The 17,612-nt window shown below is 44.4% G+C and overlaps 1 protein-coding gene across 7 annotated transcripts in view; it reads left to right on the forward strand.

The window, feature by feature from the left end:
• Fam214a (family with sequence similarity 214, member A) overlaps window positions 1-17,612 on the forward strand; it is a 79,602-nt gene that overhangs the window by 19,646 nt on the left and 42,344 nt on the right. For 2 of the 7 annotated variants that reach the window (XR_001778884.2, XR_379417.4), the window contains exon 1: window positions 738-3,764. The exons of 4 other annotated variants lie outside the window; for them this stretch is intronic. Coding sequence is in view for 1 of the 3 variants with exons in the window: in NM_153584.2 (NP_705812.2) it covers window positions 3,728-3,764 (37 nt within the window). In the remaining 2 variants the exon portion in view is untranslated. Of the gene's footprint in view, window positions 1-737; window positions 3,765-17,612 lie in introns of those variants that run through there. One more of the 7 variants, NM_153584.2, reaches the window with a different exon arrangement.

Here is a 17,612-nt window from a genome sequence, read left to right on the forward strand (position 1 = left end):
ATGTATACAGAATTCAGGGTCAGGGTAGACAACATTATGAGACCCTGTCTAAAAATAAACAAGTAAAAAGAGAGCCAAGCAGGTATGGTGCTGAGTAACTGTAATTTCAGCACGTGTGAGACTGAGGCCAGAGGGTCACTGAAAGCTTGAAAGCTCAAGGTACCACAAGTGAGTCTGAGCCTAGCCAGTATTACATAGCAAAATTCTGTGTTAGATAAGGGGGGGGGGGCGGGCGGAGAACAAACAAACTGTAGATTCAGTTCAGTCCCCTCTGACTGACTGACTGTCTGTCTGTCTCTCCCTCCCTTATACACAGCTTCTGGTCAGGGCAGCTATGTTTACGCTTCTATGTTAGATACAGGAAGAACTACATTTGAACCCTAGCTCTCTGTCCACCTGACTCTGGTTACTTAGGCAGGTAGCAAGCCAGTTTTCTCCGGTGTTGGGCAACAACTGCCCTGGGGTGAGAGGAGGTGTGTATGTAACCAATTGGGTGGTAGTCCCTATATAGTGGTTCCCTACTATGTATGTATACATGATAGGTACCTACTGAACATACCGGCATTGCCTAACAGGTACCTCTGGAAGGCCCTTTCTGTTCAGGAAGTACCAAAGCTTGCATCTAAAGAGTCTTGGGAGTTATTTCTGCCAGCAGGAAGCGTAAATAATCTAAAACAGTTGGCTTTTGAAGTTCTTGCGTTTTCTATTTGGAATAAATACATTGTTTTAAAAGAAACATTATAAAAGATGTGCTTTCCTGTCCGTCTCCTTGCATTGGAATCATAGAAGTAACTTCCTGAACTAGACCATGTACAGTGCATACTGATGGGGGGCGGGGGCAGAGACCCAAGGACAGCAGCCAGTCCTGTGTGTGTCTCTGCTCTTGGCTTCTGGTTGATGCTGTGCCACTGTCTCATAGCTGTCACAGATTTGTTTATTAAAATTAGCAACTGAAGGAAAAGCAAGACTCCTTCAGAAGAAGGTAAGGCTCTGTTCACAGTGGCCTGGAAACAGTGCAGCACAGGGGAAGCAGTTTGCTAAATAGACTTCCGGGTTATTTTCATTTTTCAAGGTGGTATATTTCTTGGAAATGGTTATTAATTTATAGTTATTATGACTAAATAAATATAATATATTTTCTATGAGTTCTCTCCTTTTTTGTTTAGAATGTATGTATGTATGTATGTATGTATGAATTTTTGTGTTTTTTTTTTCGAGACAGCGTTTCTTTATGTAGTTCTGACTGTCATAGAACTCACTCTGTAGACCAGGTTGGCCTCAAACTCAGAGATCCTTCTCCTGCCTCCAAAGGGCTTTACTGGGTAGTTTTTTGTTTTGTTTTGTTTTAAACAGAGTCTCATAATGTAGCCTAAGCTGGCCTCAAAATCTGATTCTTCCTTCCCCAGCCTCCTCAGTGTCCACTACACCGGGTTTAGGAGTTCTTTCTTTACGTTGTTGATCCATACTATAGTGGAAGTAAGCACGCAGTAGCACTAGCCAGTAATTGCATTGTGGCAGCCGTAACTGAAGGGAGCTGTCCCCAGTCCACCTAGGAGTTACTAGTATTGTTTTATTGTCAAGGCAGAGAGTCTCATTGACCCAAGATAACCTGGATATTGTAATCCTCCTGCCTCAGCCTCTGGCATGCTAAGATTATAGTTGTGTTCTACCATGCTCAGCTGGGTTTTATGTGGTTCTTTTATTTTTTTTTTTTTTGAAAGATAGGAAAGAGTTAATTTTGAAATAAAAATTTATTAATCCAGATTTTTAATGCCTTTCCCCTTAGATGAGCCAGTTTTCTTATTTGAGCAGTGAAAATAATACCTCTATTCATTTGTGTTTTATTCATCTCCAGTAGTTTTGGAATAAAATTAAATTACGTGGGATTTAATTGGGCATGTTGCTGGGTGAGCAGTTGTAACACAGATGTGACACTGCCATTTGAAGGGCATGCAGTGTGGCGGAGGGGACCCCTTAAAACAGTCGTTTGTCAGCAGCTGTTTACAGTCCGACTCCAGCACTCAGAAGGGTCCTGAGACTAGCCTTGCATTTGGACGGTTTAAAGAGAAGGAAGCTTACGTTGCTTAGCTTCTATCTCTTACATGCTAGTAAATCGAAGATTCATGGCGTGGTCTGCCCTTAGAGCCCTGCGTTCTCTTCTGTAGCATTGCTGAGTTACCTGTGTCATGGGCTCACTGTGTCCCCAAGCATACCTCTCTGTCTTGTCCCCAGGAGATGAGCCAGTGAGAGGGTTACATTAGCTCTTGGGTTGTGTTGACTTTTATGTTACAAACCCCTGGGGTCTGGCTGCTTCCTTGGGGTAGTAATCTTGTGGATTCTGGGGCTGCCATGAAACTGCTGTGCTGTTTGTAACCTCTCATGTAAAAATAGCCCCGCGGTGCTCCTGCTGCGCTTAGTGGCCAGGATTTCCATCGCGCCGAGCTCCCCCCACCCAGGACACTTGATAAACAAAGCTCTGAGTAAGGAGCAGATTGCAGCGGCCGCTCTGCAGGCCTCTCAGCTGCCACCAAGAGCTCCCATGAAAAGGTTCCATCGCTTTAACATGCAGAGCCCCGTGCTCTGGCTGATGCTCAGAAAAGCATTTCCGAGTGAGAGTTTGTGATCCTTCCTGTCTGTCCCTTAATACCTGAATTGAGTCTCCCAGGCAGCTTAGAGGGTTTTGGGTATGGCTTAGTGACAGAGTGATTGCTTGGCAAACATAAGGCCCTAGGTTCAATGACCAATAGCACTAAAAAAAAAAAAAAAACAAAAACAAAAACAAAAACCCCAAAACCCTAAACAGCTTTCCAAGCTGGAGAGGTGGGTTTGCTGCTGTTGTTCACAGAGGTGATGTGGACTAGCAAATGTGAAACCTCAATGATTTCAGTGCCTTCCCACAGCCAGGTAACTTTAAGATAAAAGTAAATGAATTTAGGTTGTGTGTCTTGTTCCATGCAACAAGAGACCTTAGGGTAGAAATTTGTACCTCTGCCCTATACTGTCAGGGTTCACTGGGCAGCTTGTGGCTTTTCCCTTTCGAATCTTACACTTTGACCACTTAACCTGTTCTTGCCTCTTAGAGGCACTGGGACTCACTGCCTGCCTGCCGGTCAGTACCTCTCTAAAGATGCCTTCCAAGCAGTGTGCTGCTGGACTTCATAGTACGTCAGTCCGTGCTGTGTTCACGTGGTTATAGATTTCTGGGTTTGCATGCTGTTTGAGGGTTTCACTCGGGTGAGAACCTGATTCACTTGAAATGGGAGGTAATGAGTGTTTCCCCTTACTTCCCTGCTTTGTCCCGGCTTTTATGTGCAACGCTAACAGAGATCAATTTTATCTTACACACTTCTGGTCTTTTAAGAGTGATTAGAAGTACACGTGTTGGGGCCCCGTGTTGGAAGTCTTGGTCATTGTCAGCTCACTGTTCTTTCCTTTCAAGTTGCCTAAACACAGCTGAGTTCTTAAGAGGAGCAAAGAAAACATGACAGTGCTGCCAAGTAGACAGGAAGCCGAGCGAGCTAGCCGACCCAGGAGTGAGGCTGAGCACAGCCCCGCGTCCAATCAGCTGAGTGCACTGTTGCTATGTGCGCCCTACTCTCTGCCTTTGTGAGAAGCCTGCACGGGGAAGCGCAGCACCCAGCGCTTGCTCCACTCGCTCGCTCTCTCCTCTCCCGTGCTTTCCCTCCGCGGCTGACAGGGTAGCAGCTGACAGCCGGAGGCTTCCAGTATGGTTTTCAGTGGGAACAAAGGGCTCCGCAGACAAGGTGTGTAACAAGGTGTTTCCAGCGGCTTTGTTGTTGTCCCGTCCGGGGTGGTTGTTGACTGTACTGCTGGTTTACATGGATTTGTAATAAACAGGTCGAGGGATATGATTGGACTTTGAGAGTCATGGGACATAGGGAATCGTCCTTTGCTTCAGATAGCCTGTTTTCTTTGAACAGCATTGCCTGAAGGATGATTAAAATGCTAATCTGAACAATGAGTGGGAAGAAAAGAAACCAGATACAGTGTGCTCACTTTAACGAGGAAAAACGTGATAGAAATAAGAACACTGAGGAGGGGACTGTGCTCAGCCAGAAGTGTTGCTGTGTGCACAGAAGAGATTTTAAAACAAAAGCTGCCAGGAAATGTTTTGGAAATCTGTGATATACGATTAGTTGAATTAATGATTTCTGAGTGAGACCAAAACTGTCAGGGATTAGCTTTAATGGGTTTGACAAGAAGGGGTACATACTGCCCAGCCATAATGCACTTATGAAGATGTGCCCCAAAATTAAGCAGTTTCTTAATTATTGGGTCTCTTGACTAGTTTTGTACAGTTCAGGGAGAAGACAGTAATGTAGTTCCCCAGTAAACCTGTTAAATGTCTACCTAGAAGATAGAGCAAGAGATTTTTGAAGCCAACCCACAATGTTTACGATGGAATTAATTCTAAGACTAAAGTTGGTCTCCTAAGTATAATAATTCACACCTGGTGAGCTGGTTGCAACTATTAAAAAATATTAATTAAACCACACTGATTTAATTGAACAGGGTATAAGGTACAGTTTGAGATCTGAAAATGCTGGTTTAACAGCAAGGGTTTTCTTTTGTTGTTGTTGTTGATGGTGGTGGTGGTGGTGGGGGTGGTGGTGGTGGTTTCTCTGTAGCTCTCACTAGCCTTGAACTTGCTCTGTAGACTAGACTGGCCTTGATCACACTGAGACAGATCTGTCTCTGCCTCCCAAGTGCTAGAATTAAAGGCGTGCACCACCACCATTTTTTAAAAAAATACTGTGAAATTAGAATTTATATAATTGACATAGATGATTATTCCTTTCAGCTAATTAAAGCAGGGGACTTTAATTAGCATATTTCCCATTTCATGAGCAGTCATTGCTGAGCTGTAACTAATCCAGGTTTGGTTGTGGTTTGGCTTTTGTTAGTGGTACCAGGGATCAGACCCAGGCCTTGTGTATACTATGCAAGCACTGTGCCTCTGAGCTACCTTGGGAGCCATCACTTTTTCTTTTATGTGGCTGTGTAAGTCATTCCTGTTTAATTTACTTGGAGACATGTCTGAACTTTCTAATTTTTGCAAACATTATTGTAATTAGAAAGGCATACCAACCAGTGTCGGGCATTTTTGATAAGTAAGGAAAAGATGTTTCTTTCCTTTCAAAATATGTTTATGCTTTTGTGCCGTTTGTTGCTTATTTTTAACAATACATATAGTATTTGTGTCAGAGTAAAACCTTGCTGGGTATGGTGGCATACTCCTATAATCCCAGTACTTGAGAAACTTCAGCAAGAGGGTTACAAATTAGAGGCCAGCCTGGGCTACAGAGCCAGACCCTGTGTTTAAAAAAAGAAGACAGTGACCACACGAAGACAGTCTAGTGGTTTTCTCTTTTCTGAGCTCATTCTTGTCCACTGCTAACTTCATTTTCTCAGTTATACAGTCACAGACCCCAATGCTTTCCGTGAAGCACCTTGCTGTCCCGTTGTCTTTGGTTTACTTCATAAGAATTGATTGAACTCTGAGCCCAGGCTGTTTTCTTATGCGTGAATGATGGGAGATGACAGAGCTGCAGAGCTGAACACCCTCATCTGTCACACGGGCTGGCCTTTGCTGTATTCAACAGGGATGTTCTTGGCAGGACCTTCCACTGGGTCCTTGCTCACTCGGCATCTGAAGATTCCTTCTGTAGCAGAGCCCTGAGAACTCGTGTTCACTGTCAGAATCTCAGGGCAATGGACCTTAGATACTGGGGCTGAGAGTCCTTGCTAGCTGGTTCCTCTCTGAGTTTATTATCTGACGGTAGGCATTCCACTGCCTTCTGTGTCAGATTTGTAAATAATTTCTCAGCCTTTGCACGTTGCTTTATTGAGGCAAACCCAGTTCTACTTATCAAGTTAAGGAATTTGCCTGTATGCTTTGAAATCTGAAAGCTGTGATATGTTAATACACCTCACCATTCCTAAGTTCTCTCCTCTGTTATTGGAAGGAGACGGGCATGATGATAGTGCAGGGCTTATGCCCAGGGCTGTGGGCAAGCTAGGCCAGCCCACTGCCACCAAGCCACTTGTCTAGCCAGGCTGCCCAGGACCGGAATGGGTACCAACCTGGTGGGCTTTTTAGTCTCTGTGAAATCATTTATACTTAGGTGCCACCACAGATGTTTCCGTCCTCGTCCTGTACCTGTCCACTTAAAAGCTGCATGATAAACTCAGCTCTTCCCTGCAGAAACTCCCTGCTTATTTGTAGCCTAAATCAGGAAAAGATGATTTCTCATGGTCAGCTAGGCAGGGCAGGTAGGTCTCAATGTTTTCTTTCTTTTTTTGGTCAGCTGTTTTCTTCTCTCAATCTCCTTCTCCCTTTCTGCTTTTTCTGCTTCCTTTTCTTTTTCTTTTGTGTCTCACTTATTTCCAGTCTGGATGGACTCCTGAACTCAGGATACGACCATCCTGCCTCAGCCTCCCATAATGGAAGCCAGTCTCCAGCCTGGCAGCTCCCGATCTGTTGCTGGGCAGTTTCCCACATCAATTGTGTTGCTCCATAGACTTGACACTTAGTAAGAACACAGTGCGTCTTATTTTAGCCTTCAGACGTCACTGTGGAAAGTCAAAGGCTGGAGATGGGAAAATATACCTGTTAGTGATATTAATCGGGTCTGGTTACATAATCCTCTATGCCGAGACTGTTATGAAAGTGGCAGAAGAGGACTATTCATAGGGAAGCTGGAATTATTACCTTCTCATTCTTATTCGGAGATTCTGAACATCAAAGGAAATAGTGGTACACACTGAAACAATAAAATTACAAATTACAAGAAGTAGTCAAGATAGCTAGCATATAAAAAAAGCCCACCTAACCCTCGGATTTTGCTAGCCGTTTCCTCTGTGGCATAAGAGGGAGCTGCTGCATCTGGTTGTATGTGCCCCATTCTCTAAATGGTATTGCTAAATGCATGGCATTAAGATTGGAGTTTGAAGCTGGGCATGAAGGTACAGGGCTGGAACCTCTGGGGGCTAAAGCAGGAGGATTGTGAATTCATCACCAGCCTGGACCACACATTGTGATACAATAGTGGTAACGATTTGATCTGGCACTTGGGATCTGAGGTGTGCCTGGACAGGCTGTGGGCAGCAGCCCTTCTTCAGTGAAGTGATTTCAGGCTATGTTGAGATCTCAATGAAAAACTGTGTGGAAGCACACAGATTAATAGCCCAGCGTACTCAGTGATGTGCGACTGAAATACCCAAATGTCAACATATTTTCTCAGTATTAGGTAGATTTCAAGTTTAAGACTTTGCCCCAAGCTTCACATTTCTAGATATAATACATTTCTCAGTTTTCTGAGCTGTGTCATGCTTTGGAAAGAAATGGAAGGTTGAATCAGAAAAAGGAGGCAGAGGTGAGGACTGTCAGACAGCAGTAGGCAATGGGCTAGAGAGTGAGGGAAGTCTGAGGAGGGAGAGCAGCCTCCTGCCTTGTGCACCACCCTGCAAACACTGGACTGCCTTGGCCTGCCTGGTAGCCTCTGGGTTGTAACTTGTTTGTGGCTTCTCTTGGGGTTCCTCAGCAGGAACCTAGCAAGGGCGACCTTGTCATTGCTACCCATGTTAACTAGCAGGGACAGCCAGCTGTCTGGGAGCCAGGAAATGAATATCACAAATAGGATGATTAAGACTGTCTCAGAGTGCAGAAATTTCCAGAACAGAAATTGGGTGGTACTATGAGGCTAAATTTTGAAAACTCAAACTTGTAAGTGAAAATGGTCAGAAATGGTCTTATAAAAGATCTCTTTAATTCACTTTAATCCGTACCCAAAATTTTTAATGACCACAGTACTTTCACTGCATTGAGCTATGATAATTTTATTTATTGTGTTATGAGCAAGATTTAGTCCAGGCCCAACCTAGCTTTATTTATTTTAATATTCAATCAATCAATCAATCAATCAATCAATCAATCAATCAGTCTCTTCTCTCTCTCTCTCTCTCTCTCTCTCTCTCACACACACACACACACACACACACACACACACACACACACACACACACACACGAGATGAGATGTGTGTGCAAGGCAAACCCTCCACCACTGAGCTATACCCAGCCTTAGTGCTCAGACAATTTGATTCTCACATAAACATCGTTTTTCCTACCACCTGCCGAGGAGACCGTGCAGTTTACTGAGAGCTAAGAAGCAAGCAAACTTAAAAGGAAGCTAATGCTTCCAATCAGACCCCATCCTTTCGCTGTCAGTGAGCCCAGTAGTTCTGCTAGGATGCTGCTGTGTCCACCCAGGGATTACTTTGCACTTAATGAAGATAAGAGCACAGGAGCCATCTCAGAAGCTGTGATCCCGGAATGTGGGAGTCTGGGGTAGGAGGATTGCCACCAGTTTGAAGCAAGCCTTAGTTTTGTAGCTAGGACTAGGTCTTTTCTGGCTACTTAGCAAGACTATCACAAAGAACAGAATAAAACCAAAATAATAATAATAATAATAATAATAATAATAATAATAATAATAATAATAATAATGCATTAGTGGTATACACTTGTTCTTTCTCTGCCTGGAGTGGCAGCAGGAGTAGAAGGTCACCTCTGCTTACATAGTGAATTCAGAAGCAGCCTGGACTGTGTGAAATGTCTTCAACAACCAAACAGTGCTGAGGAACATGGCTCGGAGAGCAAAGTCATTGCCACTCAATAGTCATCTCTAAGCCTTGAGTTCGCAGACCCTGTGTAAAGCTGGGGACAGTGATGCATGTCTCCCACCCTTGGGATACGAGGTAGATCCGTGCACTAGCTAGCCTAGTATATGCAGTAGTAAACAACAAAAGAGGGCAGAAGCTGAGAACTGACATCTGGGGTTGACCTCTGACCTCTACATGCATGCCATGGCAAGGTTCTTCCACACTCACACAAATGTACACACATGTGAATACACACACATCCATATGTATTATATATATCATACACACACACACAAACACAGATACAAAATTCAGGCTTAAAACAGACTGAATAAAAATTTCAGGACATGAATGTAGGCAAAGTGTTGAATCTTGAGCACCCTGTGGTTTTTGAAGCCTCAGAGGAGATGGTGACATGTACCAGAATATACCATATAAACAACTGCTTGTACAGATTGTCCTGATGAAACTGTGTCCTGCACTGACTGGTGCATTCTGGATTAGCTATGGCAAAGAACCAACCACAGAAAGGCCAGCTTGGAACACAGCTCTGAGCTGCAGGCTGGGACTTCTGGCCACCCGGAGGACACTTCCTTTGGCCTTAGGCTGCCATGGCCTTGGTAGAAATGGTCCTGTTCTAGAAATGGAGGGCCACTGTATGAATGTCACCTGCCTCCATCTTTGTTAGAGACAGTCCAGCTGAGCTGCAGTTGCTCTGTGTGGTAATTAGAAGCATGTCTGTATCCCATTATCTTTTCTGTTTCTCCAGGCGTTTTAGGTTTCCCACATATAAACACACTCAGTGGAAAAAGTGAAGGCTGAGAGTGCTGAGGAGTGAAGGGTCACACACATGGCACATGAGGCATGAATGCTGAAAGGACAGGGTGTGGTTTTCGGGACCAGCCTATGTTGTAACCATATTCCCACGAGGTAAAAATGCAAGACTAAATTAGGTTAGGCTTAAGGATAATTTTGGAAAGTTATGTGCCAGTTATCAGGGATTAGTAAGGCTGGAACAAAACTAAACAGCACTAGAACAGTAGACAGTCACCTTTCTAGCACACACTATTCCTCTGAGTTAAACCTGGAGTGTGTGCTTCCGAAAGGGGGGCTCTAGCTTTCTCCTGTGACAGCGTTCTCTCAGCCCCTGCCTCTGACTTCTTTCTGTGTGGGCTGGGGAATGAGAACACCGAGCATCGTGGATGTTTCTACGGAGGACAGTGAAAAGAATAACACCTTCTATGTGAAGCCTTTCCATCTGAACGTGTGTTCTCTTAATGCTGACGCTTTGCATGGACCACAGAGAAGTGCTTTGAAGTGGGCTTAGTGCAGAGAAGCAGGCAGTGAGTAAGAACTGGTAGGCCCAGATCGAGCCCAGGCTTTGTGGATGAAAGCATAATTCTGTAGCCCAAATTTTAAGGAGGAAGACTGTATTCTTTAGGATACCAGTGGATTTCCTGAGTGACTGACACCAACTTAGTTGTAACTCTTATGGGAACTTCCTCTGACAAGTCCGTGCTCTTCTGTTTCCCTGTGCTTTGATGTGTGTCCCATTAGCTCTCAACATATCACAAATGAGACCAATCTTTGTTATCCTTACAAGGTGGCCACCCTTGGCCCCTTGGCGGTGGTGATAATGGCTTGTTCCTTCTCCTAGGAAGTGGTAATGGTGGCTTGCTCCTCCCCCTAGGAGGTGGTGATGGTGGCTTGCTCCTCCCCCTAGGAGGTGGTGATGGTGGCTTGCTCCTCCCCCTAGGAGGTGGTGATGGTGGCTTGCTCCTCCCCCTAGGAGGTTGTGATGGTGGCTTGCTCCTCCCTCTTAGAGGTGGTGATGGTGACTTGTTCTGTCTTTGCTTGAACAAAGTACCCATGGGAGGAGATACAGAGACAAAGTGTGGAACAGAGACTGAAGGAATGACCACCCAGAGACTACCCCACCTGGGGACCCATCCCATATACAATCACCAAACCCAGACACTATTGTGGATGCCAACAAGTGCTTGCTGACAGGAGCCTGGTAATAGCTGTCTCCTGAGAGGCTCTGCCAGTGCCTGACAAATACACAAGTGGATGCTAACAGCCATCCATTGGACTGAGCACAGGGTCCCCAATGAAGGAGCTAGAGAAAGGACCCAAGGAGCTGAAGGGGTTTGCAGCCCCATAGGAGAAACAACAATATGAACTAACCAGTACCCCCAGAGCTCCCAGGGACTAAACCACCAACCAAAGAAAACACATGGTGGGACTCATGGCTCCAGCTGCTTATGTAGAAGAGAATGGCCTAGTCTGTCATCAGTGGGAGGAGAGGCCCTTGGTCCTGTGAAGGCTCTATGCCCCAGTGTAGGGGAATGCCAGGGCCAGGGAGCAGGAGTGGGTAAGTTGGTGAGCAGGGGGGAGGGGATAGGAGGCTTTCAGAGGGGAAACCAGGAAAGGGGATAACATTTAAAATGTAAATAAAGAAAATATCTAATTTTTTTTAAAAAAGGAAGCTGGGAGGTGGTGGCGCACGCCTTTAATCCCAGCACTCAGGAGGTATAGGCAGGCAGATTTCTGAGTTCGAGGGCAGCCTGGTCTACAGAGTGAGTTCCAGGACAGCCAGGGCTACACAGAGAAACCCTGTCTCGAAAAATGGGAAGAAAAAAAAAGGAAAATAAGGGGGGGGGGGGAAGCTGAATATTTTGACACCTAAACATTAAGTTTCTCGTTTTCACTCCGATCTCCGAGCTAGTTCTTTGGATTGATTGAGTTCAGAGGGTTTTGAGCCTTGGTCACCACCAACTCCTTATGTAAACATGCAGTAGACTTGTATGGTGTACATCTGCAGTCCTGTAAAAGATTGCCAGGCTTAGGAACTTCTAGGAACTAGGAAGAGCTGTCTTGTCTTGCTTTTCTTTCTTTCTTTCTTTCTTTCTTTCTTTCTTTCTTTCTTTCTTTCTTTCTTTCTTTCTTCCTTCCTTCCTTCCTTCCTTCCTTCCTTCCTTCCTTTCTCTCTCTCTCTCTCTCTCTCTCTCTCTCTCTCTCTCTCTCTCTCTTTCTCTTTCTTTGGATTTGAATGCCTTTCACTCTTGTATTAGAGACTTCAGGAGTGATTGCTTAAAGTAGTTTGCTTATTTTAAAAATGAATGTTTCTTTTTCCCATTACAGGGGACTATATTGATAAACTAGAAAATAGGTGGCTATTAAAATATGAAGGCAGTGAGAATAATAAGAATCATTATTTAGAAAGGTAAATTGGAAACTTGTTATCACTTAAATCAAAAAGAAGCTAAAAATAAGAAGAAAACAAAGCAAGAACTAACACTGACCATTCAAGAACCTGTTCCTGCCAGACACTGTGCCCAGACAGCAGGGACACTTAGTGATGATCCCAGCCAGCAAGTAGGCTCAGCAGATAAAGGGCTGTGTACAGCCCTGAAAACCAAAGTCTATTGTCCAGAACCCATGTAAAGATGGAAGGAGAAAACTGACTCCATAAGGTCATCTTCTGACCTTCATGTGTATAACATACAATGCAGACCAATATACACACATTCACACACATGCATACACACACATATATATTCAGGCACATTCATGCACACATATATACACACACATGTGCACACAGGTGTGCACTCTACACACAAGCACACATACAAACATGCACACACACACAGATTATTGACCTTCCTTTCACAGAGTTTGAACTAACGGTGTGTTTTATTCATGCTGAGTTTCGGAAGAAAAAGTACACAATGCAGTGAGGTCCTCCAAAGATAGTCAGAGCTGCAGAAGAGGATACAGGCTTCAGACGAGATAGGAAGACCTAAAGAAGGACTGTGTGTACAAGCTGAAACAGAGACCTTCTTCGGGCAGATCTCATTATATAGCCCAAACTAGCCTCAACTTCCCAAGCGCTGGGATTACAGGTGACCTCGACAGCACCCAGCCTATAGCATATTTTTTGATGTTCATAGTATGATGAATTTTTCCCTTCCAGGAAGAAAGTTTGTTAGGAAATATAAAGGGAATGTCTTCTTGTAAGAGCAGCTTTGAAACCCAGCCTGATCCCCTGTACATGCTGTGAGGGGCTTAACCTTCGGGCTCCCCTGCAGGTGCTCATAAATGGTGAGCTCGAAGCTTCTGTGGTTTCTAGACGTCAGTAGTAGTGGTTTTGATCACTGGCTGTAGTTCCAGGGAACCACCAGTGAGTTCATGAGGCACCTGAAGGAAAGCAGGATGAGGGTGCTAAAGGATGGGTGTGCTATTCTGATGCTCGGGAGGATGAATCGGCGTCTGCCTACCCAGGCCTACCTACATGGTGCAGCCCATGAGACCTGCTCAAGGGAGTGCCGGAAACCAGAGCACCTCAGCAGCTGAGGTGGCCCAGACAGGTGCGGTGAGGGAGGATGGGGTCCACGCGTGGTGGCACACACCTTTGATCCCAGCTCTCCAGAGACAGAAGCAGGCATAGCTCAGTCATCTGACGCCAACGTGGTATACATAGAGAGTTCTAGAACAGCCGGCGTACACAGATCCTGTCTCAAAACAAAATGCTGAATAAATAGAAAAATAGGCTGGGGTTTGGATTTTTCACCCCGTGCCTCATTACTGCACTTCAGGTGTCCAGTGCTCCCACTCCTGGAAATGGTCATAGGGCAGATATAAGAAATTACTGGAAATAGAGCAATCAGACTGCACCACATGGATGTCAAACTGGGGACAAAGATGGAAGGAAGTGAAGTTTACATCAATCTTAGGTTTCAAGTCACAAAATGCAAAGCAGCTGTGGTCGGGCCCAGGCCTCCACTCCCACAAGCACCCCTGTGGTTATTTTTAGTTTGTTGTGGTAGTGTAGATGTGGGGTCAGCCTGTGCCTGTGGGCCAGAATGATATTAAAAACAACAGATGGGATGGTGGTGTTTATGGTTGCAAAGGACTGAAGCTGGAAGAAGCCTGTCCAGTTTCACACACCTTTGTTGTCCAAGGAGCAGGCTGAGGGTCGGAGGGTGTGACCTTTCCTGAGGACCCAGGGCTCTGTGACTGTGAGGCTTGGTGGGTGGCTCTGGAGCAGCATTTCCCATAGTGCTCTCGTTTTTGTTGGTTTTGTATTTTTTGAGAGATCTGGGAATTTCAAGATACGATACAACTGCAAATACTGACCTAAAGATGTGTTATTTAGGGAGAAGGCCAGGTGAGTTCTCACCCTCCAGTAATCCTCAGCACTTGGAAGATGGAGGCAGAAGGATCAGGGGTATGGGCCATTATTAGCTCCACAGCAAGTTTAAAACCAACCTGGGTGATAGGAGATCCCATATCATAATGTTGTTAATTTAAGGGGAAAGAGCTGAGTGTGCAAGTAGAATGTGGGCGTTAAGCAGACTGGCACACTTCAAGATCTATTTTAAACTAATGAACAGTAAATAATAACCACTTAATCATAGTAGCTGTGGGCATTTGACTATAATTCCATTTATGTGTGATTTGGCTAGTCTCAAGCCAGTTTAATCTGGTTCTAGGAAATAGTTTATGCTTGACTGCCAGAAGTTGATTGTAGCGACCACAGTTATCTAATAAAACCTTAATTAAAAGTTTTTAATCCCAGAGCTTGGTTGTTGTGTTTAACTGAGAATCCCACCTCTGGCTGTCACCACTCTAGAGGAATGAGAGGGCAGTTGGGGTGGTGTTTGAAGAGAAAAACTGAAGAAAGTATGGCTCCTGTTCTTGCCAACCTGTAATAAAGCAATAGCTTAAAAGAGAAACTGGCATAGAGAAATTAAGCTAAAATGTTCCAGTGCAGATGATCTGTGGACCAGCGTGTATCAGGCATGAATGAGCCCCGTGAGTGAGGAGATGTTAGGAGATGCTGGCCTGCCTCAAGACGTTGAATTGCTTGAGGAAGGCTGCGCTCCTTCTTTCCAAATGTTTCTGGATTGTCTCGTTTTCTTTAAGAAAGTTTGTTCCTTTTTAAATTTTATTTTATGCATAGGAGTGATTTGCCTGCATTTGTATCTGTGTACCACACGTGCGCCTGGTGCCAGCGTAAGCCAGGAGAGGCCATTGTATCCCAGGAATGTCAAACAGTTGTAAGTCACCATGTGGGTGCTGTGGTTGAGCCTGGGTCCTCTGAAAGAGCAGCCAGTGCTTTTAACCACAGAACCATCTCTCCAGCCGCAGACCCACCCCCACCCCCCACCCCCCACCCCCCAACCCCCCTTTACACTCTGACCCAGGGCGGCATTGTTTCAGAATTAGCAGTTTTCTATCTCATGGAGCATCGGTCTCTTGACTCTATGGTGGGGACCCTGAGGAGCGCTGCGCTGAGGTTCCTGGTTGCTTTCAGCTCAAGCCTTTCTGTGTGTTTACTGAGGGCTGGCCTAATGTCTACAGCAAGGACAGGCCCTCTCAGCATCTGCGCTAAAATGACTTCTCATTTATAATTATGATGAAAGTGAAAATTAAAACAGTATACTTTTAATCTTTTTGTAGACCTGTGCTTTTGCTTAGGAAGTAAAATACCATCTTTACTGTAGATTCTTAAACTAGAAACTTTGCATACTTATTTTATTTTAATCTTTTACATTATTCTTATTTCTACTTTTCCCCTTCATTTTGATGACAATCTAGTATAGCCTTGGCTTGCCCAAACTCACTATGAAGCTGAGGCTGACCTTGACTTCTCGGTCTTTCTGTCTGTATCCCAAGTGCTGGGGTTATAGGTATGGGCTACCATGCTTGCCATACCTTTAGGCATTATTTTAAAATGATAAGAAATATGGAACTGTATTTCTTTTCAACTGAGTGGACTTTATCATGTATTTTTCTAAATAAGATTCTTTTAAAAATTATCTTTAGCAAAATTTAACATCTATATTGTTGTAGATTCTTTTGTTGCTTTGGTACATTTTACTTGTCTGTGACTTTAGAAGCCTTAGAGCCGGATAGGTCTGAACATGTGTTTGTTTGATTTCAGCCGTGTCCCAGCCTGTTACGCCTTGGTTTAGGACATTACAAAAATGCTACATAATGTTTGAAACAAAATTAAAACAAGACAGCATGTCATCAAATAGAAACTGACTCCTTGTCACTTCCTTCTTCTGTCCCTTGGGCTAAATAGTATCAACAGTTTGAGGTGGGTACCTCCAATCTTTCTAGCCACTTCTTAGTCACATAAACTCACATTAATTTGTATGTCTTAAGACTCCAAAAGTAGTACCATACTGAATGTATTCCATCAGCTCTGTCTTTCTGTGCAGAGCAGCGACTGTGCACCCGGAGAGGCTGACTCTAACCGTAGCATGGTTTTCCATGTAGGAAGGCACTAGTATTGACTTGCTTTGGAAGTAGTGTTAGGGAAAGGACCCAGGGCCTGTGCTTGCTGGGCACATGCTGTGCCTCTGAGCCACACTGCCATGCCAGCCTTGCTCATTGGGCTGCATATTGTAGGAAATAAACGCATCATCATCTAGGTACTTTGGCTAGAGTTGGGATGCTTTGTCGACATATATGGCACAGCCATCCTAGATGCAGAATATAAATGTCTTAAGTTCAAACTTTAGAAATAGGTGATGTAGGCTTGCCCAGTGGTGGTCTTTATGGATTCTTTGTAAGTTTCACATTATCACCTCAATCCTGCTCACCACCCCATCCCTTCTGATGGCCCTCTACCCTTGCAATCTACCCCCAAAAGAAAGTTAAAAAACAACAAAAAATAAACAAAACATAGGAACCATCTTCCTATGGAAGCTGTAGGGTATCACAGTGTGTCCCACAGTATACCCTCTTGACCATGTATCCTTTCTTGCAAATGCTCATTGCATTGAGTCACTGGTCTGATTCAAGGCCTTTGGCTTCTGCCACACTGTCAACGCTGGATCCTTACCAGGATTGCTCTCAGATATCCTTTTGTTGCCCTGTGTCATGAGATCTAGAAAGTTTGGATTTGTAAGGTAGATTTTTGGGGTAGGCCAACTCAAAGCCCTAGATCTAGCCTGGGTTGGTCAGACCTAGCTGGGTTGGTCAGCACGCCAGCTCTCCCACACCTATACTACCGTGGGAACTCTCTGGCATTGCCCCAGCTAGCTCACACAGCTGGCTAGGGGCAGGGGCAACTCACTTGTGCCTGTGTCTCCAGAGCCAGCTCTACTATACTGCTGCTCGGTGAACTGCAAGGCCTGCTGTCCTGGGTGCTGCAGCCCAAGAGGGGCTGGGTCAGCCCTTTAACTCTCGCACCCTTGAGCTCCACCACCCCTGCCTTCGCCACGAGGGCCAGCTCCACTGCCCTTCCCAGGAGAGGTATAGGGCCTACAGCAGTGGGTTTTTTGTCTTGTTTTGTTGTTGTTGTTGGTTTGGTTTGGGTTGGGTTTGTTCTTGTTGTTTTAATATGGTGCCTCATTTAAATCTACATTTTAGATGAATAGCTTCCTAGTACCAGATATCTTGTACTGAAGTTTAAATATAATTGGGAAAGTTTTATTTTTATTTGCCAAATTGAGCAACCATAAGTAGAATTTTTATATAAAGTAAACAACCTCTCCATTACCCTGTCTCATTGCCCCAAGTTTAGGATGTTATTTTGTTTTTGTAAATAATATAATAGCTATACATGTATTGCCTGCATTTTAAAAATGAAGGATGAAGGTCTCTACTTTGCTTTTCAACTTCCTCCACTGGATCTATCTCAGCAGCTTCCTTGTGTTTGTGTCTGAACCACATTTAGCAGTGTAGATGGTTAATATTTTGATTTTTTTTCTTAAGTGAGGTTGTAAGATAATACTTGCTTCCTTGTTTTTAAGAGCTAATGAAATATTTTCAGTTGTGTAAAGTTACTGTCATTTGTAACAAATATATTTAAGATCAACCCAGTACAAAGTCCCTAAGACTTGAGGACTACACTTGGAGCAATGCTGGTTCTGTTGTTAAAGACAGAAGATTAGTAGTGAGGTCTGC

Source organism: Mus musculus, chromosome 9 (genome assembly GCF_000001635.26).
Source record: "Mus musculus strain C57BL/6J chromosome 9, GRCm38.p6 C57BL/6J".
Taxonomy (NCBI): domain Eukaryota; kingdom Metazoa; phylum Chordata; class Mammalia; order Rodentia; family Muridae; genus Mus; species Mus musculus.